Source organism: Bacillus rossius, chromosome 6 (genome assembly GCF_032445375.1).
Source record: "Bacillus rossius redtenbacheri isolate Brsri chromosome 6, Brsri_v3, whole genome shotgun sequence".
NCBI classification, from domain to species: domain Eukaryota; kingdom Metazoa; phylum Arthropoda; class Insecta; order Phasmatodea; family Bacillidae; genus Bacillus; species Bacillus rossius.
The window spans coordinates 52,871,922-52,899,914 of record NC_086334.1 but is presented as its reverse complement, the minus strand read 5'-3'; the positions used below and the strand labels follow the sequence as shown (position 1 = coordinate 52,899,914).

At 38.4% G+C, this 27,993-nt stretch overlaps 1 protein-coding gene across 1 annotated transcript in view; it reads left to right on the top strand.

Annotated features, from left to right (window-relative positions):
• Positions 1–4,630: 4,630 nt before the first annotated feature.
• LOC134533192 (ectopic P granules protein 5 homolog) overlaps positions 4,631–27,993 on the top strand; it is a 147,761-nt gene continuing 124,398 nt past the window's right edge. Inside the window, exons 1-5 of the mRNA XM_063370564.1 lie at positions 4,631–4,710; positions 12,603–14,087; positions 16,813–17,006; positions 22,576–22,770; positions 27,012–27,250. Coding sequence (XP_063226634.1) covers positions 4,687–4,710; positions 12,603–14,087; positions 16,813–17,006; positions 22,576–22,770; positions 27,012–27,250 — 2,137 coding nt within the window. The 5' untranslated portion in view covers positions 4,631–4,686. The remainder of the gene's footprint in view (positions 4,711–12,602; positions 14,088–16,812; positions 17,007–22,575; positions 22,771–27,011; positions 27,251–27,993) is intronic.

The following is a 27,993-nucleotide window of genomic DNA, read 5'->3' as shown; positions in this document are numbered from 1 at the left end:
TCTTCCCCCAAGTTCCCCACAACAACAGCGGTCACTGGTGTAGTTAGCTCCCGAAGGCTTACCTTCACATCTGCGTGTCCCATCATCTGGCCGGCGTGGGTGGTGGTTGCCAGCCGGAGCTCGCCCTGGTGTGGGCGGAAGGTGCCGGGAGGTACCAGCGAGGGGTGGATGAACACCTGGCTCACCCCCGTGTTGATGAGGGCGAGGGTCGGGCGTCCATTCACCTCGACAGGCACGCGGAGCAGGTGGTCGCTGGGTTGTGCGAGTTGTCCCATCCTGGGGGGTTGTTGTAACTGGATTGGTCCGCTGTGGCCTGGCTGTTGGGCGTGGTGTATGTCGGCGCGGTGGGAGATCTCGGCGGTTGAGCATGGTGTGGTGCTGAGGTCGCCAGATCCTGTCTTGAGTGTATTGGTGGGTTCTGTCGTGGTTGGCATACCTGGTGATCTTCGGTAGTGAGGTGTTGTGGTTTGCGGCGCTTGTCGTGGCTCGTCATGGTTGTCACCGGCGCTCATGTGGCATATGTAGGCACGGTGGATGCACTCGGCGGTTGAGCATGGTGCGGCGCTGGGGTCATCGCGTCCTGTCGTGAGTGTCGTGGTGGGTGGTTTACGTTGTGCTGCCCTTGTCGCGGGTGGGTTTGTCCTGGTCATTGCATCACCTGGTTCGCGTGTCGGTATTGCGGGTGGGGGGCTCCATCTGTGTCCCCCTCTTACTCGTTTCCCATCGGCTCTTGGTCGTGCGAGGTGGTGGGTTGCCGGTAGGCGGGTTGTGTCGGGCGCTGGGCGTTTTTCCCTCTAGGACAGTCACTGTGCCAATGGTATGTGCCCTGGGAGCATCCTAACCTGCACTGCGGCGGTTGATAACTCGCGCTGGCTTCCGGCTGCGTCAGGCCGTCGGTGCGTAGCGTTCTCAGCTCCCTGAGGTTGGGGCCCCTCTGTTGTGGTTGGGGTGGTGGTGCCTGGATTGCTAGCAGGTGTCGGTGATTGGGTGTGCTGCTCCGTTCTCGCTCGGGGCCACGTGCGCTCCTTCCCCACATCCTCTGAACATTTTGCTCCGTCGCCACCGCGAGTTGCACGTATTCCATGACGGTGTTTACGTGGGTGACGCACATGAACGGCTGGAGCTCGTCTCTCAACAGTAGGGTGATGGTGGGGAGTGCTCTGGTGGGCTCTGCGAGTGGTGCTATGCGCTTGAAGAGCTGTAGCTTGTGTGCCACGAAGTTCTCAACGGGTTCGCCGTCTCGCCTTGTGTTCCCGTAGAATTGTGCAGTGCATTGCACCATCGTCGCACCTGCATCTAACTGTTGGCTGAAGGCTTCCGTGAACTCCTGCCACTCCATATCGAAGCGGCCCCATAGGCGCCACCAGGTCAAGGCTATTCCCCGCAGCTGTCCGCTGGTCCGCTCGGGCCACTCGTCGATTGGGGTTCCGCTTCGCGTGAGTCTGATTTCGCACTGGTGGAGGTATGCGCGAGGGTCCTTGTGAGGCGCACCACTGAATTCCGGTAACCTCGATGAGTATGGGGCGGTTCGCACCGACTCCATGCGCGTGTTGGTGGGTCGCGTTGCAATGTCGTGCCCAATCGGTTGTGCTGTGGTTTGGTGTGGGGGCATGCTGTAACACGTGTTTGGCTTGATCCCGGTGACTGGCACTGTCAGTGTGGGTTGTGGTGGTATTGTATATCCTGTCTCTACTTTTTCCTTCCAAATCTTCTCCCAGTCTATGTTCCACTGTTCGTGGTTCGCTTGGTTGGTTGGTGACGTGGTATTGGTTTGTGCTGCGCATTGGCACGTGCTTTGCCAAGGCAGTGAGCCTGTCAGCAAGTCGGTGGTTTTCGGTTGCTTGCAGTGTCCGCATGTCCCGTTGGATGTTTGGTGAAACATAGTTGTGTTGCGACTCTTGGTTCTTTGGACAGCTGTTATCGTTGACGTGCCGCGCGCGCATTTAGGGGGTCTGCGGGCTGTGTGCCCGGACAGCCGCACAAAGCGGAGATCGCGATTGGGAGGGCGGGTTGGTTGCACGCGCCGCTTCAATGGCTCAGGAGAAGGGGGTGGTGCGGACACCCGTGTGAAGGTAGGGGCCGAGAGCGCCCGGACTGCCGCACAAAGAGGAGGACCGAACGGGCGTGGAGGAGGAGGGGGAGTGCGGATAGCCGTGCGCAGCGGCGGCCGAGAGCGCCTGGACAGCCGCACAAAGCAGAGGTCAAGGATTGTCTCGGCGGAGGAGGGGATGCGGATTGGCGTGCGAAGCGACGGCCGAGAGCGCCCGGACAGCCGCACAAAGCGGAGCTGAAAAACGGTCGCTGGGGGGAGGGGATGTCGGGCTGTGGCATCGCGCTCCCGCGTCGCGAAGGTCGTGAAGCGGGTGGCTGCGGGGGGCAGGGAGAGAAGCTCCTATGTCCTCTCGCCTCGACACGCCGTCTGTCTGAACCTGATCCATTCTCGCCCGCAAAATGGCCGTTTCGTGCCCGCTTTGCCGTTCGAGTTGGGAATGGCTTGAATAATTCTGTTTTGAGATTTCTCCTGGTTTGTTTTCTGTCCGGTTTTGCTCGACGGGTGTTTCTCTTGCTGATTTATTTTGCACTATTTGCCACATGCAGGGGCGTCATTTGCCATCAGCCGGGGTTTCGGGTGCGATTCCCGCGGCGAGTCTAAGGAGCTGTACGTGAAAATTGGGGTGTTTTCTGGGAGGGCACAAGGCTAGCTCTGTCGTCTAACGGTGAGTGGATCAATCGGCCCTAGCGTGTCCCCTAGACTCGGTGGCTTGACTTGGAAAGTAGCGACGGCCGGGTTAATCCTTTCACAGTAGAAAAAAACCGAACCGGAGTCGCGTGGGGAGTTGCATTGAAAAAGGTATTTGGTGATGACTATAGTTACCAGTCGTGAGGAATCAGAGAGACAAAACTTGAAGGCTCCCCACGGTACGCGCACGTCCGCTCCGGGCCGCGAGCTGATCAGAACTCCATCAGGGGTTGGCGTGCGGAGGGGGGGACACTCCCTCCATGCGCCAAGGTTACGCCGCTCGTCTCGTCTTGGTGGAGACTTGGCGAGGGGTGTGTTCCGCCAGCAGGAGCTAGTACTGTGGGCTGAGGCCGGGCTAATGGCCTTCGGTCGGTACGACGTCAACCTCCAGTTAATTTCACCGGTGACAGGTTTGTTTTAAAGATTATGGTTGTAAGAAAGAACGCAGGATCATTGAAGCAGGTTAAGAGTTCTTCTGGAGTAAATATTTCATTTTTAGGTTAATATGTTGTTTTTTTCGTATTAATTTTATTTAATGTATCCTACTCTAAATTTTTTACGTCTATTAGCAATTGACTACACAATCAATATACGTATCTGAGAAGTCAACTTAAAGCAAATGAAATTATGATATTGATTGTTACTTTATATTCATATTCTAACATAGTCAACACAAGTCAATCCATAGATGGAAGCAGTGGTCCACCTATGGTTTTTATGGCTTTTAACCTTGAAGTATGATGGCATGTAAGTAGAAACAGTGTGTGCAAAGTATGCTAGTATAAAATAGTCATGTCACAAATCCAATATGGTGGTCAGCTATCGGTTTCAATGCTGAAACTCTACTCGAACTTAATATTACATGGGTTGCTTAGCTCGGCTTTACAAGAGTGCGCATGTTTGAGCTGAGTAAAGGGTTCTTTTGACCAATATGATGATTATAGAACTAACCAGAATATAACCACTATGGATACAGATGCAGTCCTTCAAGCTAAAGCAGTACAGCAGCTAGGGACTTCAGCACTCAGGTATAGCGTATCAGCTTAGTGGTCTACACTGAAGCCGATGATCCACACAAAATCAGTGGTTAGATAGGTAACAGAGCTAGCTTGGTGCTCTTTAATCTTAGATTCGCACACTTCGCGCCCCGCCGTCGTTTCCAATGATTCGAACAAAGTGACGGGGTCGCAATATTTATATTGGCAACCACATAGTGAGTTATGGGAACGTAAGAGTTCCTGGTATCGCTGTCACATGCTCCCGGCCGAGCATATGAGGAAACGGCGGCTTGGCGCCCTAGGACAAAAAAAAACTATAACTTCACTGTTCACTCCAGTATCAACTAAGCTCGCCCTAGGTCTTAGTCCCTCCCTCTCTTTTCTATGGTCTTAGTCTCGTGACAGCGGGTGATGGAACAATTTAATGAGTCAGAAGCACCAATAAATACATAGATGTAAATGTTCAGCGAAAATCAAATAAAAATATAATTATGGGAAATAAACAGAAGGAAAAAATCTGTACCATAACAATGTTATCGTTCACTTTATCTTTCAAAGCCACAGATGGTTCATTTTATCATGAAACAAGCATTAAAGCTATTTAAATTGTTTTGATAATTAAGAAATTCATTAAAAAAAACCTAAAAAGGTCCTATTTTCTGTCCAGATGCATTATTTAAATTACCGTATAAAAATAAATTAACTTTGAAAAGTTTGAGTTAGCTTAGTCCAATAATAAACTTTTAGCTTAAATACGGCTTGATTATGGAGGATGTAGAAGGTACACACCAAACGAACAAATTCAACTTCAAGTGAGAGGGGAAATGTGACAATTTTAAGGGAAATCTTTATTCATATTGGGTTGGTATACTGGGTGGAGTTTTAGAGGAGTTTGTTTTGGTAGTAGGTGGAATAGTCAAAAACGAAAGAAGATATTTCGAAGTAGACATGGAAATTCAAAAACCAAAACATGTAAGTATTTGTCATGAATTAGCTATTTATCTGATAAGAAATCATTTTCGTTTATTTAATCCTATAGGTACATTAAGTTGCAAATGATTCGGCTGGAATGTGTACATTTGACGGAATAGTAACTCTATAACCTACGTATTGTTGTTCGGCTGGCATTGTTCACAAATATATCTTAGTAGGACGATTTTAGTACTGAATTAGGGTAACTTAATGTTTTTGTGATGCAGTTCTGTTAAGTAAATATTTTCAGGACTAAGTAATTAACCATTAGATTGACAATGGTTATGCTAGTTGAGAATTAATGTACTCATTAAAATAATAAAAAAATTGAACATATTAAATTGGCAATAAATTTCGAGGATAGAGGCGATATAAGGCAAAAAAAAAAAAACCAATTATAAAGGCATGTTTTATATTACTTTTTTCAGCAGTTGGTTAAAAATTATCAATTTAAAATGTAGGTAAATTAGCATAACCAATTGCACTTATTATTTTATAGTATTTTTAATGTAGATAACTCAAATCTAACCAACTGATCACAGGGAGTAGTTTTAAGATACTGATACCATAATAATATTGACGACTTCACCAACATGGTGGCACTGAATTAATTACCACCCGTAATTCATACGGGGCAAGTGCGGGAATATGGGGTTTTTGGGTGGGGAACATTCACATGCTTGCTTGTTTTAGGAGTTGTATTCTATACTACAGCTCTACCTATTCTAGTATAGGACAAAATATCGAAGTAATATTTCACCCAATATCATGTTCTCTACTTTAGTCCTACCTATTCTAGTATAGGAAATTATACTGATTTAATGTTTTCCATAATACCTTGTTCTATATTTCAGTCCTACCTATTCAAGTATAGAACATGGTACCGAAAATACCTTTCCTATAGTAGTATCGTGTTATACACTACAATACAGCCAAGTTTATTATATTATGCTATAGGTACCATGTTTTAAAATTTAATCATAGAACACAATACTGAAAATATTTTCTGTACACTAATTTACTTTTCTCAACAACAATATGTTTTGCAAACCAATCATATCATATCGTCGCTTAAGAAACAACACCGCCTAAGTGACATTTTTAACGAAAATTAGTTTATTGTTTCTTTATGGAAACATATGTTTCACGCATCTTCTCACAACGTATTTCGCCGAAAATTTAACAGAATGCGCTGCTATGGTATTTTTTCTAACACCGCCTATCTCTTTAACAAAAACAACACCGCCTATGTCCCCCAGTTTCAGCACAGCAGTTATGGAGCGATGACGACTTATTCTGGTTGATCTGAAAACAATTTGTTATTGTCATTGATTAAAGTAATTTTTGCAGTAACCTTTAGTTTTTATACTTAATAATAGATCAGAACTTGTGCCAGTTGTTGCGTAAGAAACAAAACTCACATTTTTATGGTACATTTAGCCCTTTAAAAAGTACAGTTGAGATAGGCGGAGTTGTATCTTAATTTATGGACTCCTCTAATGACATGGGCGGTAATTCTACACTTTCTTAGAACTGAGGTAAGTAGTTCTTTTTTTTTATTTTGGACATTCTTGAATGTTATTGCTTATTATAATAGTTATGATCTTCAAATATAGATAATCTACAAAACTAAGAGCAGTGCTTTGCTACAGGCTTAATGATGTCTGAACTATCAAGAATTGATGAAGAGTGCAACTCAGACCTTGGGTTATTTGCTAGTGAAGAAATCCTAAAGCAAATGGGGTTCAATGATAGTTTGATAAATACAGTGGAACATGAAAGGAACAAAATACCAGGTAAGGTTATTAAGTTATGTTTTTAATACTATCAATGTAATGGAGCAACTTAAGATATGCTTTGAGTTTTATTATTTAATTAATAACAAATGTAAAATATACATTAAACACCTGTTATTTATTAAAAATAGTATTTTATAACTTAGGAAATGGAGTGATGTAATAGAGTTTTTTTAAAATGCAATAAGATAGATTACACGAACTCTCATTATTAATTATACTGCATAAGTGAATGCACACACAGAGATACATACATAAACTTACATATCTTCAACAATAACCGATTTAACAGAAAAAGAGTTTGTTTGCTTTACAGATTCAACCCTTCAAAACTTCGCTGACAGAAATAATGACAGTTCCATTATTGACCCTGCCTCTACTACAAGCAGTACTATGATGGTAATGGAATCTTATAATGTTGTATTGAATAATACACTTTTGGATAGCACCAGTGATGCCTTTCCATCAATTGAGATTTTGCTTTCGATTGATCAAAATAACTTTGAAAATAGTTTAGAGAATGTAGATAACGAAATTACCACATCAACACCATGCTTTATGAGATATCATAATTATTCAGCAAGAAAAAATTCACCATTAGATGATCATCCTGAGAACAACAAAAACAATTCAAATTCATGTGCATTGAAAACATGTAAGAGAAAGCTTTCGGAGTCTTGTTCAAGTGACGATACCAACCCAGATGACCCTGATGAGTACATACCCACAGACGATGAGGTACAACAGATCGAACCTCTTAATAAAACATTTGAAGGAAGTGAAAACGGTAAATATTTACAATCGCGGTAGATGCCAAAAATAATGCTAAAAATCCGAAAATACTTTTATTCTATGCACTTTCACTTCCTCTTTTCAAATCAACCGGCAGAGATAAGAAATTCCAAATACTTTAGGAGATATCGAATTTTTTAATTTCATGATATGTAGAGTCGCGGTAGATGCCAAAAAAAATGTAAAAAATCCTAAAATACCTTTATCATATGCTCTTCAACTTCCTCTTTTCATTAAAAGCGGCGGAGATAAGAAATTCCAAATACTTTAGGAGATATTGAATTTTTTAATTTTGCAATACAAGACCTGTGGAACCATTCGAGCGGCGCCATTTTTGTTATTTTGCCGTGTTCGTGAATACGTGAATCGTGAATGCGTAATTAATAAAATGGTTGATTAGGTCAGGTCAGTTACATTATTAATACTTTCAAACTAAGCCGACATTAAAAATTATTTTGTGAATTAATTTTAATGGCTGTTTAGTTTTAAAATATTTATAATGTAACTGACCTGACCAAACAAACCCGGACAGAGGGTGAACAGTAAACTAAAATGGTCGATTAGGTCAGGTCAGTTACATTATAAATACTTTAAAACTAAGGTGATATTAAAACTAATGTGAATTAATTTTAATTATTCTTTAGTTTTAAATTATTTATAATGTAACTGACCTTACCTAACAAACCCGTAACAAAGGATGTACAGTAACAACTCACGTAATTTTTTTTGTTACTTATTACTTGCGCAACAATATCAAAATAACAAATAAGACTTTAAAATTAGAAACGTTAAAAACTCACGTAAGTTGGAGGCGGTAATTAAACACCGTTTTAAACAATAATTGAACTAAATAATCACGTATTAGTTCATTTGAATTCTGGCCTATCACGAACAATCACGTGACATCATTATCCAATAAAAAAATAGATACTCGTACGTAAACAAGAAACAATGGTGCACGCACGCCACAGGAATGCGCTGGTTTTGTGCTGAAATTTAAAAATTCGATATCTCCTAAAGTATTTGGAATTTCTAATCTCCGCCGCTTTTAATGAAAAGAGGAAGTTGAAGAGCATATAATAAAGGTATTTTCAGATGTTTAGCATTTTTTTTGGCATATACCGCGACTCTACATATGATGAAATTAAAAAATTCGATATCTCCTAAAGTATTTGGAATTTCTTACCTCCGCCGGTTGTTTTGAAAAGAGGAAGTGAAAGGGCACAGAATAAAAGTATTTTCAGATTTTTAGCATTTTTTTTGGCATCTACCGCGATTGTAAATATTTACCGTGAAAACAGTGGGATACCATTAACTGAGCCAATTGTCAAACCAGGGAACAGTAAAAATCAAGAGAATGATACACTCCATCTAGATATGGATCCAAACCCTGTGCCCAAGGGCCCTAATAAACTTAGAAATAAAAACAACAAGGATAAATGGAAAAAAAATGAAAATAAAAAGAAGAGAGAGCAAGGTGAGGAATACATTGGGTACAGAAGAGCTGGAGCAGGGAAAATAGTACAAGATGTGCAAAAAGAAGCAAAATGTATGGGTCCTCGTTGCAAGTCACGTTTATGCAAAGTCTCAAAACTTAGAGCTTGTCCTGATATAACAGAAGAAGACAGAAAAAGCCTGTTTAATAATTTTTGTAAGGCATTATCATGGGACCAAAGAAAGATCTATGTTGCAAATTTAGTTTCTAGAACACCAATTAAGAGAAAAAGGACAGCTGCAGAATCATCAAGATGGACTGAAACATTAGAATATCATTTAGTAATTAAAGGAAAAAAAGTACAAGTCTGCCGTCAAACATTCCTCAGCACATTAGGCTTGAAAAAATGGAGTGTTCGATACTGGTTGCATGGAGACGAAAAAAGACCTGCAAAAGTTGAATTGACTGAAAATAAAATTGTGCCTTCTTCCAAAGTAACACGCAGCAATGTCAAGGGGAAAAAAAAGAAAGTAGATCATAATGAATATTTGGTAAGTTTCTTCCACAAACTTCCAAAGATTTCTTCACATTATTGTAGGTCTACGACAACACGGCTGTATGTTGAAGCATTTACATCTAAAACAGAGCTCTATGAATTTTATCGAGAAGAATGCAAAAAAGAAGATAAAGAACCATTAAGTAGATATACTTTTGATCAAGTCTTTGAGAAAGAAAACTTAGGAATATTTCAACCGAAAAAAGATCAATGCGATCTTTGTCATAGTTATGAAGTAGGCAGTAAAACAGTGACAAAGATTGAGTACAATGCACACATCTCAGCAAAGAATAGAGCTAGAGAAGAAAAAGAAAAAGATACAAAAAAAACTGAAAGTAACCTTGTACACGTGTTTTCTCAAGACACACAAGCCGTAAAACTCGCCCCATGTGTTAATGCATCAGCTATGTATTACAAAACTAAGTTATGTGTACATAACTTCACTATGTATAATCATAAAACCCATGATGCCATGACATACTGGTGGGATGAGACCGAGAGTGACGTAAGCGCATCATCATTTGCATCTTGTGTTCTGCACAACCTCCAACAAACTCTCGATGAAGATTTCAAACCAATAATTTTATGGTCAGATGGTTGCGGCTACCAAGACAGAAGTACGACTATGTCAAATGCTCTTTCACACCTAGCAAAAAAATCAAATGTTGTTATTGAGCAAAAATTTCTCGTCAAAGGGCATACAATGATGCAATATGATAGTGTTCACTCAACAATTGACACAATATTAAATCCAAAAAGAAGCACAAAAAACAAAAAAAACTGCCAGAGAAATTTATCTACCAAGCCAATTTGCTGAACTGACTAAACTGTCTAGAAAAAAGCCATTTCCTTATCGATCGATCTACCTCGATCATACATTTTTTTTAAACTTTTCACAGAAAGGCACCATTGCTTATGAGTCAATTAGACCAGGCAAAAAAACAGGAGATCCTACGGTTCATGACTTAAGGGCATTAAGATACAACCCTGATGGTACAGTGGAATGGAAAATCCAATTTGATGATGAGTATACACCACTCCCAAGAAGACGTAAGGAAGTTTCAGGATTTTTTGCACCCTTGAATAAGTCACGTTTGAAGATAAAGAAATTCAAGTGGGAACACCTGCAATCATTGAAAGCCCATATTCCAGTTGATTGCCGTCCATACTATGACAATATACCCTATGAAGACGAATAAATGGATTACTTTAAGGGATATGCGAGAAGTGATTATTGGATTTGATTTGTGTCGATTGGTTGACTTTTTCGAATTTTTAATGTCATTTGAAGACGAAGGTTGTATTTTGAAAAATAGCTTTTGTAACTATTTCATAGTAAATTGCAGTTTTAGTATAATATTTTGAGAAAATGTAATTAAATACTTTGTCTGTATTGAAAGATTAGTCAAAGTAAGAAGTGTAAAAGACTGACGTGTAAAAGTAAAAAATGTAGTCAACTTTGTTGATTTTACTATTTAATTTTGGGGGTTATATAAAGTGAGTGTAGTTAATGGAATTTTATTTAAACATCCCTTATATCCTTTAGGTATAATCATAACACCACCTAAGTTCACTAGAAGTAAAAGGCAACACCACTTATGTCCACTAGAAATAAAGACAATACCGCCTATGTCCACTAGAAATAAAGACAACACAGCCTATCTCCTCAAAAAATGCTAAAACATGAAAAAAAATTCAAATTGGTGTTATTGGACACTTTCTACTAATTACATATGTAAATATAACACAAAAACAACATTTTGTGTTGTTATGTTTGGAATTGGCGATGTTATATCGCTCTCCTAAAAAATTTGCATTTTGTCACATAGGCGGTGTTGTTTCTTAATAGACAATATGAAGCTTCCCAAACCAAAACTTCCATTTCCGTACTTATACCGTAAGAACGTAGAGGTAATTACTTCAGCACTGCCTTGTTGATAACTTCGATATCCCTACTATATCGCAATGTAAATGTATATATATTTTTTTCTATTAGCTAGCTTATCCTCACCAAAACTTTCGCTTTGTTTTTATCACTTCAACATTTTCAAAACTAACCTATAGAAAAAAAGAGTCCTTTTTACATTACCTACTAAAGTTTATGATTCACCTAACCAAATAAACTATTTTATCTAACATCGCAAATGAAACACACACACACCACAATTCCCATCTAACATAAAAAAAAATTCCACATGACGCACAACTACAAATCACAAACATATATCAGCCTTTAAAAACCACTACCTTTCGTGGCTTTATGGCAATAATCGTTTACTGTCAATAATTATTTTGTAGACATTAAATTTATGTGAAAAAATATAGCCATTTCTCCATTTAATTTTTTTCTATATTCGGAAACTACAATCACACATTCTTTCTCTTCACTGCACTGTTATGTTAATTCAATATAAATAAACATGACCTTGCTCTTCTCTTATGACTACTATTCTTATTTATACACATATCCAATAAATTTCTTAATACCTACTTATTATTTATTGTACATACTTATTTATTCATTTCATTAAAATCATTCATAATACCTCCTCGTTCCACGGTTGCTCCAAAACTCTTATTCGTCTTTTTTTTTTTTTCACTGCGCTTCTTTGGATTTCACTGTTTCCAATATTACACACTATATATTCCTTCTTTCAGTAATACAATTTATCATTGGCCAACTTCCATGATGTCATACATTTGCCCTACATTATTTCTGACCAATAGTAAGGCCAGTATTTTATTTTGAACTTGACCCCTGTTCGCATGATTTCAAATTATTTTAATGTAGCTAACCCAACCTTACCAACTGTCCACACAATTTTGAAGTATTTTTAATTGTATCTAACCTAACAGCATTAACACCAACCATTTGCACAATATCACAGTATTTTTAATGTTGCTAACCTAACCTCACCACTCATTAAAATGGTAAGCTACTTTTAATGTCACAACACTCTCTTAGAAAATTATTCAAAAATATTATAGAAATGTTAAAAAAACATTTTTGAATTTTTTATTATTTTCCATCAGAGAAGTGGCTCTCCTTTGGAATATCTTTTTTTGACTAGGATCCTAGTTTTTGACAGTGATGTTAATACAAATTGAAACCAGGCACAACTGAGCTGTAGATGTGATAGTATGAATAGAAAATATAGATTTTAATTTAAATGCTACATTATGTTAGTATAAAATGTTGAGCTCATCATATTTTACATTTAGGTTTATTTAAAATTAGTATTTTTGTCATTTTTGGGTATTTATATCAAGCACATTATTATTGTCGTAATGTATGATATTGGAAATGTTTCAGACCAGAAGAAAGGACCGTAGTAGAAAAAAATCAACAGCTCTAGATACTGAAATACCAGACACATCAGCACAGGATGAGTTTGACATACCTAGTTCATCTTCAGATTGCACAGAAATTGTGTCAACATCCTATTCGTGCTCTCAGATAGCAAGCAATATTGAAAATGAACTGCTTGATGCCGTTAAAGATGTTAGAAACTCAGATGTTGAAGATCACGATGTAGATAGCATTGAAAGTTTAAGCGACAGGATTGAATTCTCTAATTCCGAAACTTGTGATAACTTGGAATGGAGTGCTTCCGATCATTCTGTGAGTAATATGCCGGTGTCAGTCGACACAGAAATGAAAGAAATCCATTCAAACACATTTTTAGTGAATGGCTGTGTCGAGTTGGAAGCAGACACTCGGTTAGAGTCACCCAGGCGATTTATAAACGATTCTGCTAAATCTAAAGTAGAATTAAATGTGGAAAAAGATAGTACGGCATCAGTAAAAGACAAAGTGTCAAATGATGAATTGGAAGAGAAAACAATTACACCAAAAGAACAATCAGAAGCAGCTCACGTGAACAAGAAGTCACAAGAGTCCACGAGAACGGTGCTAGCAGACTGTAAAGTGAAGGAGGTAGTAGTAGATGAAATTAAACCATTCTCAGAAGCACAGCTGTGGTCGCTGTACAGTAACGGGGAACTGGAGCGATCGGAGGAGTTTGTGCGTGAGTTCGTGGAGCACCACCTGAGCGGGGGCTACCAGAACCACCGGCTGTACGAGCTGCTGGTGAACTACCTGCGAGCCCGCACGAGGCTCACGGCCGACGCTGCGACCCTGCAGGGGCTCCAGAAGGACTGCCGCAACCACCAGGGGGTGCTGTGGACCATCGAGAGGACGGTGGTGACGGAGAGCGGGGAGTGCCAGGACGGCAACCCCGTCTCGGCCTCCCACGAGCACAAGGTGTCGCACTTCGACGAGCGGGCGTGCGCGGCCCTGGCCGGGTCCCTGGGCAGCGTCAGGGACCTGGTGAACGAGACGCACTCCCTCGACAGCTACACGGCGGAGGTCCTGCGCCTGCGCCTGGAGCAGTACGTGCACGACGTGTGCGCCGGCTGCTCGCCCCGGGCTCCGGGGGACCTGGCGGCCCGCACGCAGGAGCTGCGCGCGTGCGTCTCCGTGCTGTTCTGCTTCCAGCGCCGCCACGTGCGGGACGAGCAGTTCGTGGGCGACACGCGGGCCTGGCTGCTGGGGCTGGTGGCCGTGCTACTGGGCCTGGCCAGCTGGAAGGACCACCTGTACGTGCTGAACCACGTGCTGCGCTGCCCGGCCGGCGTCGCCTCCTGGGCGGCCGGCCTGGTCCAGGTGCCCGCCCCGCCCCCCCTCTCCCAGCAGCACGGCGCGTCCGTGTTCGCCGACCATCGCCTCGGCCACATGCTGGCCGTCCTGGCCACGCTGCTCATGCCCGTCAGGGAGAGGGAGAAGTTCCTGCAGCAGGTAACTTGGAACTCATACCAATCTTTGCTGTGGCTTCCATACCCGGTCTCAGGTAATGAAGTCTTGGTGGTGTGTCTGTAAAGATTATTTAGTTTAATGCTTAACTGACAAATAGAGAATTTTTTTTATCAACATTTGGTAAGTTAGTTGCAGTTGGTATAGTGTATTTTATTTAATTTCAGTGAAACGTTATTCACCTACAAACTGATTTAAATTACAGCTGCTGATCCAGAAATTTTAAAGTTCATGTTCAGATTTACTCCTATTCTGGTTTATTGCAGTAACATTGAAATATGCCTTTAATTGATGGACTTAATGTAATTTTCTTAATACAATTATATGTATACAATTTATATAAATATTTCACATCAAATTACAACAAATGATTGAAAGACATAGGAGAAGTGAGTGTTAATAGCCATGTGATGCAGTTTACGTTGCTTTTATTACATGCAGTACATGTTTTGTTGAATGTATATATTTCTGAAAATGATGGTATTTCTGGTTATAAAAAATATTTATATTTATTTACTTTTGTAGGCACTCTGTGTTTATGACTAATAATTTTAAAAATTGGAATCCAAATAACGTGATAAATTTCCCAGTACATATTTTAATTTTGAATTCAGTGAGACTGAAATGATTGTAATCTCTAACTGATGAATAGGGTACATTTATTATAGTGCCATCTATAAGATTTATTGAATATTAAAAATGAATATGAAAACTATGATGTAAACTGTTTGCTTTTTATTGGTTACTGGTCTAATACACGTAGGCAGGGCCTTAAAAACAATAAAAATTACATGTTTACTTTAGAACTTCAGATTTGTGTATGTAAAGCATGGTCAGAAATTTTTGGCATAAATTTATTGGGTGACGGCAATCTTTTTAATGGGACACATTTCCAGAAATGAAACTCTGCAAAGTGACAGAGCAGTAGCTTGTAAATTTGAATTTTGGCATAGAGTTAGCCGTATGCACCAGCAACCAGCTGTCTGGTGTACATCATCCATTGTGGTATGAATATCCTAGTTTTTGGCAGTTCCTCGTTACGATGTTCAAGGTCTTCTTATTCTGAGAAAATGTCCATTGTAAATGTGCACTACTTTCGCTAAAATTCCTCTCACCTCACCTACACCATGTGCTTACCGGCCATTTCTGCGAATGTGATATCTGCATCGTACTCATTTAGCTGTCAGCACTGCTAATCTTCTAAAGCCAAACATGTAAACCTACTATAATCAACAATCAATGGAGCTGCACACAGGATGTCCAAATTGTGGAAAGTCAGGGAAGTTGGAATTGGTCAGGTGAAGTCATGGAAATTCCTCATTGATAGTAATTTGAGGTTCCAGACTTGGAACATGTTTTTTTTTCCAGTCAGTGTTTTAGTGCATTATCATATACACTATAAAATGGTGTATGCTTGTTTCTTTTTGAACCAGCAGAGCTGTAGGCTAGATTGTTTTTATTTCTTTCAGAAAAATGCAGAATAGGTCAATTATTTTTTTTTAAATTTTTCAGGGAGTTTCAATTTGGATCATGGAAAAGTCAGGGGAATTTTTGTACAGATTTGTGTGGACACACTGGCTAAACCAGACTGCTGGTTACTAGTACACATAGCTAACTTTAAACATCTGCTTCCCACAGAGCATTTGAATGTCACGGCACTGATCACGCATCCCATCAGTGGAGCAGCACTTACTGTGTGTGAAATTCATATTTGCATGCTACTGTTCGTGCCTGTTACATTGCAGGTTTACTTTTACGCCATATGTTCCTTAAAGAAGATTGCTGGTTTTAGCACTACCTGCCACACATTAAATATAGGTATGCCCAGTAATTTCTGAAATTCAGTATATACACTGAAGAGAAATATGTCAATAGATATTGTTCCTAAAGTTAAGTAATAATTAATGTGCCTTTGGGTGAGTAATGTTAAGAAAAACAAGCTGTGATTTCCTTTTTTTTTTAAATTAATATTTTTGTATTTTGTTAGATCAGAATAGGTATGAAGTTTGTAAATTATGTATTTACATTACATAAGTGTAATCCAGTTACACTAGACTGTCAATGTTTAGAGATAGTTTAGACCTTTACATATTTTAATGTGTGCGGATATAATGTAAGTAATGTTTGTTGATGTGTAGCGTCTTAGTTCTTGGTATACAGCATTTGGTGGGAGTACTTTTGTGAATGGGATGGAAGTCAAGGAACGGAAATATGTAACAACCACTGTGCTGCCATCTGTGGCAAAACACACGAACCAAAGTTCACAAAGACAAAGTGAAACTTTGTAGTATCAACTGTTTGATGAATTTTCACAAGCTGGGCAGTATTTTAATGAAATTCCTTGGCGAAAATCGGGTTCATTCCAGGGTTTTTGTATATTTTCATTTTTTTTTTACTTTTATTGTAGGCGTTTCATTGTAAAAATTTCCCTTTGCAACTCAAATGATTCAATAGTCAACATAGCTGCTGCAGCAGCAAATTCTAGCAGCAGGCATGGAAACTACGTGTGATTAACGTCCAGAAACATAGTTGAAAACACAGTTGGCCTATATTTATCACACTAAGCATTATTTTAAAGAATTCTATGTTAAATTTTGTGTCCATAAGTGTATTTTCGACATGAGAACACCTGCATTAGTTTGTTACCGAGGTTAGATGTCACAGATCACTGGGGAGTGCTGAAAGACTCGCTCACATGTTTTCCTGCTAGGTGCACATGGGCACTCAAGACAGTGACGACGACAGCTTTTGGGTGCTGGTTGACTCGGATGGCGAGGAGGACGAGGAGACAAGCAAGTCTGGCTGCACTTTGCTCAAGGAGAACGATCTGGTGGCGATCCTAAATCAGATTCCCATTGACAGCTTGTTCAGACACGTGCTGCTCGTAGATCGAAGAGATGACAGGTGGGTTCTGGACTCATCCACTAAAGAGTAACATTTGAGATTTCATTTTGCAGGTACACAACTTGTTTTCATTGTGCTAGTGTTTGAAGTTTCATTGTGAAACAAAGCTTTTTATATGTTCTAGTATTGTTTACTGGGTACAAGTCATGAAAAAGTCCCAAAATAAATGGCGCTAAAAGTCTCATAAAGTCAAGACAGAAAGCTTGCACTTAAATTTGGTTTTTGACCCCTCACTTCAGTTAGCATCACACATTAAATGTAAATAATTGGTGACTGTTCACTCTAGTAATGCAGAACTGCCAAGTATTAAAGATATTCCATAATTATTTATAGTTATTACACGTCTAGTAAAAGAATTATAATTGTTATTTATTTATTATATATACAAAGAAACTAGTTGATTTATAAGAAATATTGTTTGTCTGCATTTTGTACGACAAAACTGGCTTATGTGGCCAATTGACTATTGGCTGCACATATAGCACAATAATTCTGGTGTTCTCGGTGATATGTGTAGGCATGTTTTGGCAATAGTGCAAAGACTGGCAAGAATGACAGCAGGCAACAATGGAGCAAGCAACATCTGTGTTGTCTTTCGTGTCGCCATTAAATCGTGTGAGAAACAAGATGCGTGCTCCTCTTTCTTATGCCTTGTAATTTAAAAAAGGTTCTGTAAAAGTTTTATGATAGTTGAACAAAAGCGTGGAAGTGTCTCGTTCTATATAAAGTGTTGGAAATAATAATGTTTGTGATTTGTGGCCTCCATGACTGCAGATGCATCAAGTATGCATGTGTACATTAACTTATATATTATTTAGTCTTTCTTGAAAAACAATGGGGAAATTGATGCAGTGAATGCTAAACTATTTTTCACCTATTATTAGTCACCAATTTTACATGCGTAGTTTTATTATCTAGAAACATTGAAGGATGCTTTGTGTTTGTAAATTTTATGTAAACTGTGATTAACATATAAAGATATGTACTTATTTAGCCGTATGAAGCATTCATATAAATACTAAATATAAATTATGAATTTTTACTACAAAATTGCTTAAACTTGGTATAGTTAAAGTACCGTATTTTATCGCATAATGTCCACCATCACATAATGTCCGCACATTTCTTTTTAAATACTTGAAATGGAATTTTTTAAAATCCGCATAAAGTCCGCACCAGATATGTAAATTTTTCAACATGTTTATCTAACATCGTGTTTGCTGAGAGGCTTTAATTTTGTTTTCATGTAAGATATGATACGCAACGTAAAGAAAACGTCAGCTGTAACAGAATGGAAATACATAAATTCTTACATGTCAGGAAGACAAGGTTCTGCTTTGTTTTTGTTAAAAATTCCTGCTCAGCCTTTTCCACGCTGTGCATTCCTTCCCCCGCTTCAGTCAAGCAGGGCAGGAGGGGACTCGCATGCACAGACGTCTGCCGGTAACTTTTTTTATACACACAGTAGGCAAGGGACAGGGAGGGAGGCTCGCCGGCACCAGCTAATGTAGGCATTAGACATCTGCCCCGTGCCGTTAGTGGCCATCTCAATGAAAATTTAAAAAAAAATATCTTTTCACGCAAAGCGTTTATTTTGTGTAGGCTGGTTGCGGCTTCTGAATGTAAGAGCGCACACGCGAGTGAGAGAAGAAAAAAAAAAGAGTGGCGTCTTCCACTAATCGCCGCACCCAATTATCTAGACACCTGTCACATTTCTCACGTCCGCTGCGGAGGGTCGCCAGTCACCAGCGCTCTGCGAAGTAGTGTGCCGCAGTTAATATTTTTCAACTTTGCCGAGGGAAGGGTGCCGATTTTACGAAGCAGCAATTTTACTAATGCAATCCGCGGAGCCGTGAGCATACGTAAAATCAGGGTAGTAGTAAACTAATTATGAGAGAACAATTTTTTTACTCTACACAAAACATGTAAAATTTTGAGGAAAAATTTTTTGTTTTCGGATTTCACCTGATAATGTCCGCACCCCATTTTTTTTGTCAAAAATTTAGCCAAATTACTGCGGACATTATGCGAGTAAATACGGTATCATTAATAGATTCATACTGTTTATGTAGTTTTTTATATAATGAAACCCAAGAGGGAATTTGGGTGACATCATTCCAAAAAATGCAAATTCAATTAAATTTTATTAAATAAAGGTGGTAATTTTACTTTAAAGTTTTTCTTATAATGTTATACAGTAGAACACCTGTCATACACTTTTCAACGGAGGGCACAAAAATGGTGTATGATGCGGGAAAGTGTATGAAAAGGGAATGGCAAAAATAATTATTTTTTTTCAATCTAGCATACAAGCACAATGTCAGATTAAACTTAAATACATAATGTGTAAATAATTGCATTATATGAAAGATATGAATTCATAATTATATATACATATAATAAAACCACCAGAAATGTAAAATACACTCCATAATCAAGTAAAGCTGACATGAGAAACAGTGGCCTTACAAAATGTTATGAAGTCCTTTCTTGGAGGGCAGGAAAAGTCACCAAGCCTAAATTAGAAATTAAAAAAATTAGGCGGTAAATATGTATTAAACGGATTAGCGCCAAAAAAAATTGTACAAATATGAAATAACTTTCATTATATGCTATCTTACGTACTCTCTTCAGAACCGCCTGCGGAGATAAAAAATTCCAATTACTTTAGGAGATATCGAATTTTTTAATCTTCATTTTTTGGCGATTTTTTTTTAAAAAAAATTTAAAAATCCGAAAATACCTTTATTCTGTGCTCTTAAACTTCCTCTTTTCATTAAACCCGGCTGAGATAAGAAATTCCAAATACTTTTGGAGATATCGAATTTTTTAATTTTCATCCTGTGCACTCGTGCGGCGATAACGGTTGCTTGTTTACAAGTATCATTTTTTTTTTTTGCGATGTTCCCGAACGGAGAAACCTAAGATGCACATAGAGTTCTGCCATTCCCGATTACACCCGAACAATTCACCTTCGGCCAACCTCGGGTTTATTTATTAATATTTCTCTGTTTATTTTAATGTAGCTATACTAACCTAACTAACCATCCAAATGGTTTTAAAGTGTTTTAATGTAGCTAACCTATCCGACCACTTTTAATATTTCAATTCATTTTTCCTGCGCAAAAATAAATAAATCCCGAGGTTGGCCGAAGGTGAATATTCGGGTGTAATCGGGAATGGCAGAACTTTATGTGGATCTTAAGGACTCTCACGTAAACGAATACATCATGTAAAAAGAAACTTACGTGAGTTTATTCTGTTCATCCTTTTTCCCGGTTTGTTAGGTCAGGTCAGCTACATTATAAATACTTTAAAACTAAACAACCAATAAAATTAATTTTATTATTTTTAATGTCTGTTCAGTTTCAAAGTATTTATAATGTAGCTGACCTGACCTAATCTACCTTTGTCCCATTTTGTTAGGTCAGGTCAGTTACATTATAAATACTTAAAACTATACAACATGTAAAATAAATTGATATTATTTTTAATTTCGGTTTATTTTGAAGTATTTATAATGTAACTAACCTTACCTAATGGAAAATTTATGTTATTTAGACATTCACGCGCACACGGCAAAATATAAAATGGCGACGGTCAAATTATTACACACGTCTGGTATAGCAAAATAAGAACGGCCATATCTCCAAAAGTATTTGGAATTTTTTATCTCCGCAGGCGGTTCTGAAAAGAGGACGTAAGATAGCATATAATGAAAGTTATTTCATATTTGTAAGATTTTTTTTGGCGCTAATCCGTACAATACATATTTACCAATTAGGCTATTGTAAAAAGAAAATCAGAAATTTATGCTTGTTTGTTTCTTTTTACAAACAACTTTATGCAACAGAACAATTTTCAATAATATTTTTAACTTGAGAAACGTAAAATACAAAACACTCCGATCGTAAGAAAACAATAACAAACGGGTATATTCAGTTCAAAGATTAATGAATGCACAAAATATGAAATCCGTGCCTTGGTAAAGCGCGTGCACCATTTTCATAATCATTGCTAGTTTGCGCCACTAGTCTCGCTTGGTGCTCGCCATTGATGCTACTAGCGAAGTGCACAGTCTTCCTGATACTATCAATATCTATGGTGGGATAAGTTATTTTCTTACTTTGCAAATGTAAACAATGAACGTTTTTCAAAATAAAAGCATTAAAACGTAGTTTATCATTAGGAATATAACAAAAAAATTTGTGAATTTTGGGCTTTTACGTTTCGTAAAAACGTATGAAACGGGAAATTAATGATTTTATAAGTGTATGTTCCGGGAAAGTAAACCATTGTAAACATAGTACTTTCGGCGGGACCAAAATTAATCGGCGTATGACACGGGAAAATGTATGAAACGGGAACGTATCATCGAGGTTCTACTGTAATTGTTTTGTATACATTTAATCACATCTTCTAAAAGATTAACAGAAATTTAGCAGAATCAAAACATACCGTGTTTTCTCACATGATCATCGCACATTTTATTCTAAAATCAAGTTTGAAAAGTAGGGGTGCAACGATTATGCGAGAATAATTTTTTTTTAGATTAAATATTTTAAAAACAAAACACATTCATGGAAAGTACTGTTATTTACAAAGTGAAGTATAAAAGAGCACGCCAAACAATTTAATTTAATAAGTCGTACAACAAAAACCTTTCTTCAACTTTAAATAGAAAAGAAACTTTAATTAGAAAAACAAAATCTGTGATCCTAATACAAGCCGAACGAACGCTTAACTACCGTAGTAAACACCACGAGTGAGCGGGATATCAAATGTAGTTAACTTGGTTCCGCATAGAGGAAAGCGCGTTGCATGCAATCGGCGAGATATTGATATTCGACTACGTGTGTGCGCTCTATACGGGAAGCAAAATAACCAAACAGTAAAGATTGCAACGAGCGTTGGCTACATTTTTGTAAGCGGTACACTGCGGCGACGCAGACGAACAATGAAGATTATAATGTTTTAAAAGTCTTTAAAAGAAAATTTACACATTAGACAGCTTCGTATTTCCGTTATTTAAATAAGTACACTTTAATTTCTGAATAAATATTATATTTATACTTTTAAATACATCTTTTTATACGTAAAAGATACCCACACAAAGCGCTCGGCATCTAATAGCGGGACCAAAAACATCATGCGACGTTTATGCCATAGGTTTTTTTAAATCCAATTTTTGACACCCTAAAATATGGGTGCGACGATTACGCGCGTGCGACGATTATGCGATGAAGAGGGTAGCTTCTTATCTCTTCTCTTTATGTAAAATTTAATCAAAAATTATAAAACCATTTATAAACAATTCAACTTTTGTTACAATATGAATTAAATTTTAATCATGGGCTAAAACACAAAATTATTGAAGCTTAATAATGTAGGACACTGCATCCTTCTGTAACAAGCTTCTGTCTTTATATAGTTTGTGGTAAACTGTTTTGTTTTAGGATTGTTTTCTCGTGAACCACAAAGTCGGTTGCTCGCAATACAACCCCTGCTCCACACACTAGCTGTGCAACTGCAGTGAATGTTTGCCAGTGGTGGTGACTGGTGCCCGCAGGGACGTCTATGACGACGGCCTGGTGACGGAGAGCCACGTGCTGCGCTTGTTTGCCTTCGCCAGCGTGCTGGTGCGCGTCCTGGGGCGAGGGCTGCAGACGTACGGCATCCCGCGCTACCGCCAGTTCGCCAAGCGGCTGGGGCGCCTCATCCGCCACGCCGTGCAGTACGTCTCCGACCAGTGGCTGAGCCTGCGGTACGTCTCCACCCTGCTTCTGCTGTCTGTGTGGCTTCCCTCCGTGCTCTTTGGGGGCACTTGAATTTATGTCAGTGTCGTGCATACAGAGTTTGTACATTCGAATGTCAGGGAAAATAAGGGAAAAGTCAGGGAATTTACTTTAAATTCTGGGAAAGTCATGTAAACTCACCACTGATAGTAATGTAAGAGGAAAATTTTGTACTCCACTCTGCCATCATTTAAACTGTGGAAGACTTTTTTTTAGAATTGTTTTTTAGTCATAGTCATACGGACTACAAAATTTCAAATGTAAGGTTCTGTTGGAACTAGGTCAGCTATGGGGATATTTAGGATATTAAAAAATAAGTAAATTTTAAAAAAAAATTAACTAAGAAAATTTGTAGTTTTGGTCATGGAAACGTCAGGAGCAACAGTTCTTAGTAGACACAGTAGCAGCTTACTTGCTGTAGGTATCAATGATGAAACAGACGTTGCAACTCAAAAACTATAAACGTATAAACTAGTGTTGTATGAGATCTCGAATCTCAAGAAAAATTTCGAGAAATATTCCATTCTCGAACAGCGAGCGAGAAAAATAATTTCTCGAAAAAAAACAAGAATTTTTTTTTTTAGTACCGGTAACAACTCAATTTGGTATGGAAACTAAATTTTATATTAATAGTTGTATTTTTATATGTTGAACATTACACACACACTGCCATTATTTTAGTTTAAATGTTTTAAAAATACCAAACGCGTCTGTCTGTTTGGACGAAAAATGATTTGGCGGAACACAAGACAAAGCAAACATGATGCAATCATTAAGAGATATTAGACTAGCCGATAGTCAACTATCCAAAACCTTTATCACTAACCGAAACTGTGAATAAAAACTGTCATATGAAATTCCAATTTATCCTGAAAGAAAAACTGCCATATTTAATTTTTAAATTACGTAAGCGTAATACATAATAAAATACGTTCGAACCTGACCTACAAAATTGTTTCTGTTTACATACATGTTATTACAGTAAAGTTATTAAAAGCATTACCTTTAATTTAGTGATATTATTTTGTTCGGTAATGTTTAATAGCATACTGAAATGTTGATTATTACGGAAAAATACAAAATTTACTTTTTAACTAACAAAAGGGAATGGTGGTCATGCTGCCAGACCGAGTCTGCTTTGCTGTTCCGTTTCTTATTTCATTTCCAATAAAAGACTGCGCAAGTCATGAGATTATTAAATTGACTGGAATGTAAAGGAATGGATTGAACACGCAGAACAATTCACGCCCTTGTATTACGTAAAATTACGTAAATGTGTGTGTTCAAACCCGTTGAAAAGGCAGAATAAATAGTATGTTCATCCCATTTCCGTTTCCACCTTTGTTTCACTCAGTCATAAGACGTCACGAGTAATGAATCCCGCCAAAGCCTCCCTAGTTTCAATTTCTTTGTTTTCATTACAGTACCAGAGTTTCCCGTTTACGTGAGCTACTCTGCGAGTATGAATAAATAATGTGACGCCTGTAAAATGTTATTAGGGATATGAGAATAATTTCCTAATACTGCTTTATCTCTAACTGCGGCGTAACCAATTGGAGAAAAAAAAGTGTTGCGGGAATATAACAGTTTAACAGAAGTAAACTTTGTTGTCGAATTAAACTTTGATTTTACGGTAAAATGGAAGATGTGGACATATCAGTATGGCAGTATTACACATAAAGTGGCGATAAGTCAACGGGAACCACAATTAACATGTTAGCTACTAGACTTTTACCTAAGTGAGTGAATGTTTATTTATAATTTAGTGTAGGCTTACATAACGTGTGGTGCTTGTCAGTTGTACACAGGCAACTAAATTGACATTCTATATGATAAACAACAGTTTTGTGTACAGAACAATATATTTTGAAAGTGATATCTACAGTAAATCTTGATTATTTAAAAATTTCTCATTCTCGTCTCATTTCTCGCGAGAAAAATATTTTCTTTCTCGAAAATTTCTCTAGGCCTAAATCTCATTCTCGCACAACCCTAGTATAAACAAATGTATATAATGGTTCTGGATTCCAGAGGAAATTGGCAGAAAATATGTTTGTAATGTTGCTGAAAAAAATATAGCTTACCTGGCTGTTGTTAACAGTGAAAAAGCATGAATAATAAGTGTTTGAATATTCATATATGAGCTCATTTAATCACTTTTTCGTGAATACAGATTTTTTTTTTTTTTTTAAAAAGTACACTTTTTCATGAAATGAATTTGTTTTTGCGGTTCCAAAAAAATTTCTGGATCAATTTGTAAAGTAGCTGGTTCTGGGAAAGTGGGCAGATAAAAACAAAAGTGAATGGTTTGTTAGGTTAGGTGCATTAAAACATTAAAACCTTTTTTTTTATCTAAATATTTTAACAAATATTTCATTTTACATATTATTATAGATTGTAACCAACTTCAGTAGTGTCTAATTTCCCAGAAGTCACTACATACATATTTACCTTTTTCATTCCCTACTTGTGTGTTACATGATGTGAAAAAATAATAATGAATACTATTTATTACCATACAGATTCAATATTTGTATTCCAAAATTTGTCCTTACGACCGAGTTGTACGTACGAACCAGCGAGGCCAAATTACGTCCATTTGTGGGTCCCACCCACCCCCTCCTCCAACCAATTATTCCCATCGCTGCCGCGGGAAATTAATTGCCATTGCCATTGCCATTGCCGTGTCCTGCTGCCACGGGAAATGATCTGCCGTGGCTATATATTATGATGATGTATTTTCGATCGAAATTATATCCTATTCGTGCAGAAACAACACTTGAGCTAATCAAACATAAAAATAAAAAAAACTCGACACTAAAGGCAGTGTCGTAAGCCCCGTGTTTAAATTTTTTATGTTTTATATCAATAAAACAATAATTAACACACAATATATTTGCTCAAATAAAAATATACCGTGGGTACTTTAAGTGTAGGTAAGATTAGCTAGTAGGCCTGAAAACGTCGTGAAAAACGTAACGTTTATAGTCGGCAATGAATATTTTAAAACGCAAAATATACATATTTTATAACATGAAAAGTTGCTTTTATTTCAAAACTTATAATAATTTAAGCCTAGGCGTGTAAAAGTCCGCGTAATTATAGCAGTAGACAATCTAAAATGCACGAGGGAAAAACGTAAACTCACGAATGTATAAACATAAAGGGAATATTACGTAGCTGCTTAAGTTCTGATACTGTATTTATGTCACAACTTAGCCGAAATACTGGTACGAGACATAAACTTCACAAGATAAAATAAGCGGAGTCTTGGTAACTGTTTTATACGTATTTTATAATTTCGGAAGTATTGTACAGTTGATGCATATTGACGCATATTTTTTAACTAATCATTTATTTCTGGGGATCGTAAATATTTAATTATTGGTATCAAGACATCGCGATGAACGTAAACTTGAACACGTCACGGCAGCGAGAAAACTGGTGCGTATACCAATAAACTGATATTAGAACTGTACAAAACTGGTACACGGGAGGTGGAGCTTATATTTTTTTTCCGCTAAGCTCGCTTCTATTGGCTGGCTGCTGATGTAAGGTCACGAGTCTGGGCGGAGCGTAGAGTGAGTTATACTGCCCATGCGAAGCTCAGCGAACACAAAGAGAGCCAGCCGGCGGACACGCTGCACCGTAACAGCAGCTGACCGAGTACAATGACCTTTCTCCACGTACGGCGCGCTAATGACGGTCAATTTCCATCGATTTGCGGCCTTTTTTTTTTTAATTTTTTACAGTGACGCAATGTGTATAGTATGTAGCCCGTATTTGTTATAAACGCTGCAGGTTGCAACTGTATTTTAATAAACTTTAACGTATTTATTACACTTTTCATATAGGCCTATATATTTTTATTTTTTGCCTCATTTTTCACAGTTTCTGAAAATCTGTACGTATGACCGAGGTGTACGTACGAAACGGGGGCCGTACGAGCGAGGTTTTACTGTAGTTATTTGGAGGGGGGGAATAGTACCTAAATAATTATTTCCCTAGCAGTATATGCTATTTTCTTTTGATAATAAAAATCAAACTTAGTTAAGTTTTTCTTTATATCTGTAGATAGTTTCTTTTGCAATATCATTGGAATAAAATTTATGATAGCTGTGCAGTCAGCCACCCCACATGCATCTCTGTAGTCCACACGGCAGACTCTTGCTGCGATCGTCTCTGTAACGAGTGCGTGCGCTCTGTGCAGGAATTCTGGGCACGTGGTGGACGGGGCCATGTTGAGGCGGCTGCAGGTGGAATACGATGCGTTCCTTCTGCGGGCCACGCAGGGCATATTCTCGTCCCAGCGCCTCGGGGCCTGGCAGTTCCTGGCCGTCATCCCGTACAACCTGGTCTCCATCAACGCCCTGTGGAGGCTGTTCTACACCCTGCACAAGGACGGTGCCGAGAAGGAGTGTTTGCCGGACGATGCTGCCCCGGATACGGGTTCGTATCTCCGTGGTTCCCGTTGCCCATTACCCATCCAGTTCATCTGTTTTAATTGGCCTGACGTCTCTCATTTACCAACTGTCAGGTGGATAAGGGGGAAGAAAAGATAAACTATCTCAATGCAGTTTACCTCGTAAACAGTTTGTCCACATTATAAAAATAAGGATGCTGAATTAGTCAGGGGATGTACTTAAAATCCTGGAAAAATATGGCAATACCCCATTGATAATTATTTAATGGGGAAAATGTCTTGCTCCAGTCTTCATTAATCCCGGCTGTGAGAGCATTTTCTTCAGAGAGTGTTTTAGTGCAGAGTAATACACACTATAAAATGGCATATGCAAGGTTCTGATTGAAATAGGCATCTATGGTAATGGTGGAGACTGGATTTTCATAATGTTTTTCAGAAAATTGCAAAGTATGTATACAGTTATTTTATTAAATTTGGTGAGTGATGTTGGTAATTTTGTTCATGGATTGTCAGGAAAAAGTAAGGGTTATTTTATTAGATACTTATTTGTGTGGACACTCTGGAAAAGAAAACTCAAATAACAAAGTTTGCCTGAACTAATTGATTCACTGAGAAACCACACAATTTATGTGCACATTATTCCATGAGCACTCATGTTATATATTTGGAAGCAATTTGCTAAAAGCATCAGATGCATCAATGCATTATTTAGTGGGTTCCAAGCTGAACACTAATGAAACTTATTTTTTCATATTAAATGTATACATAT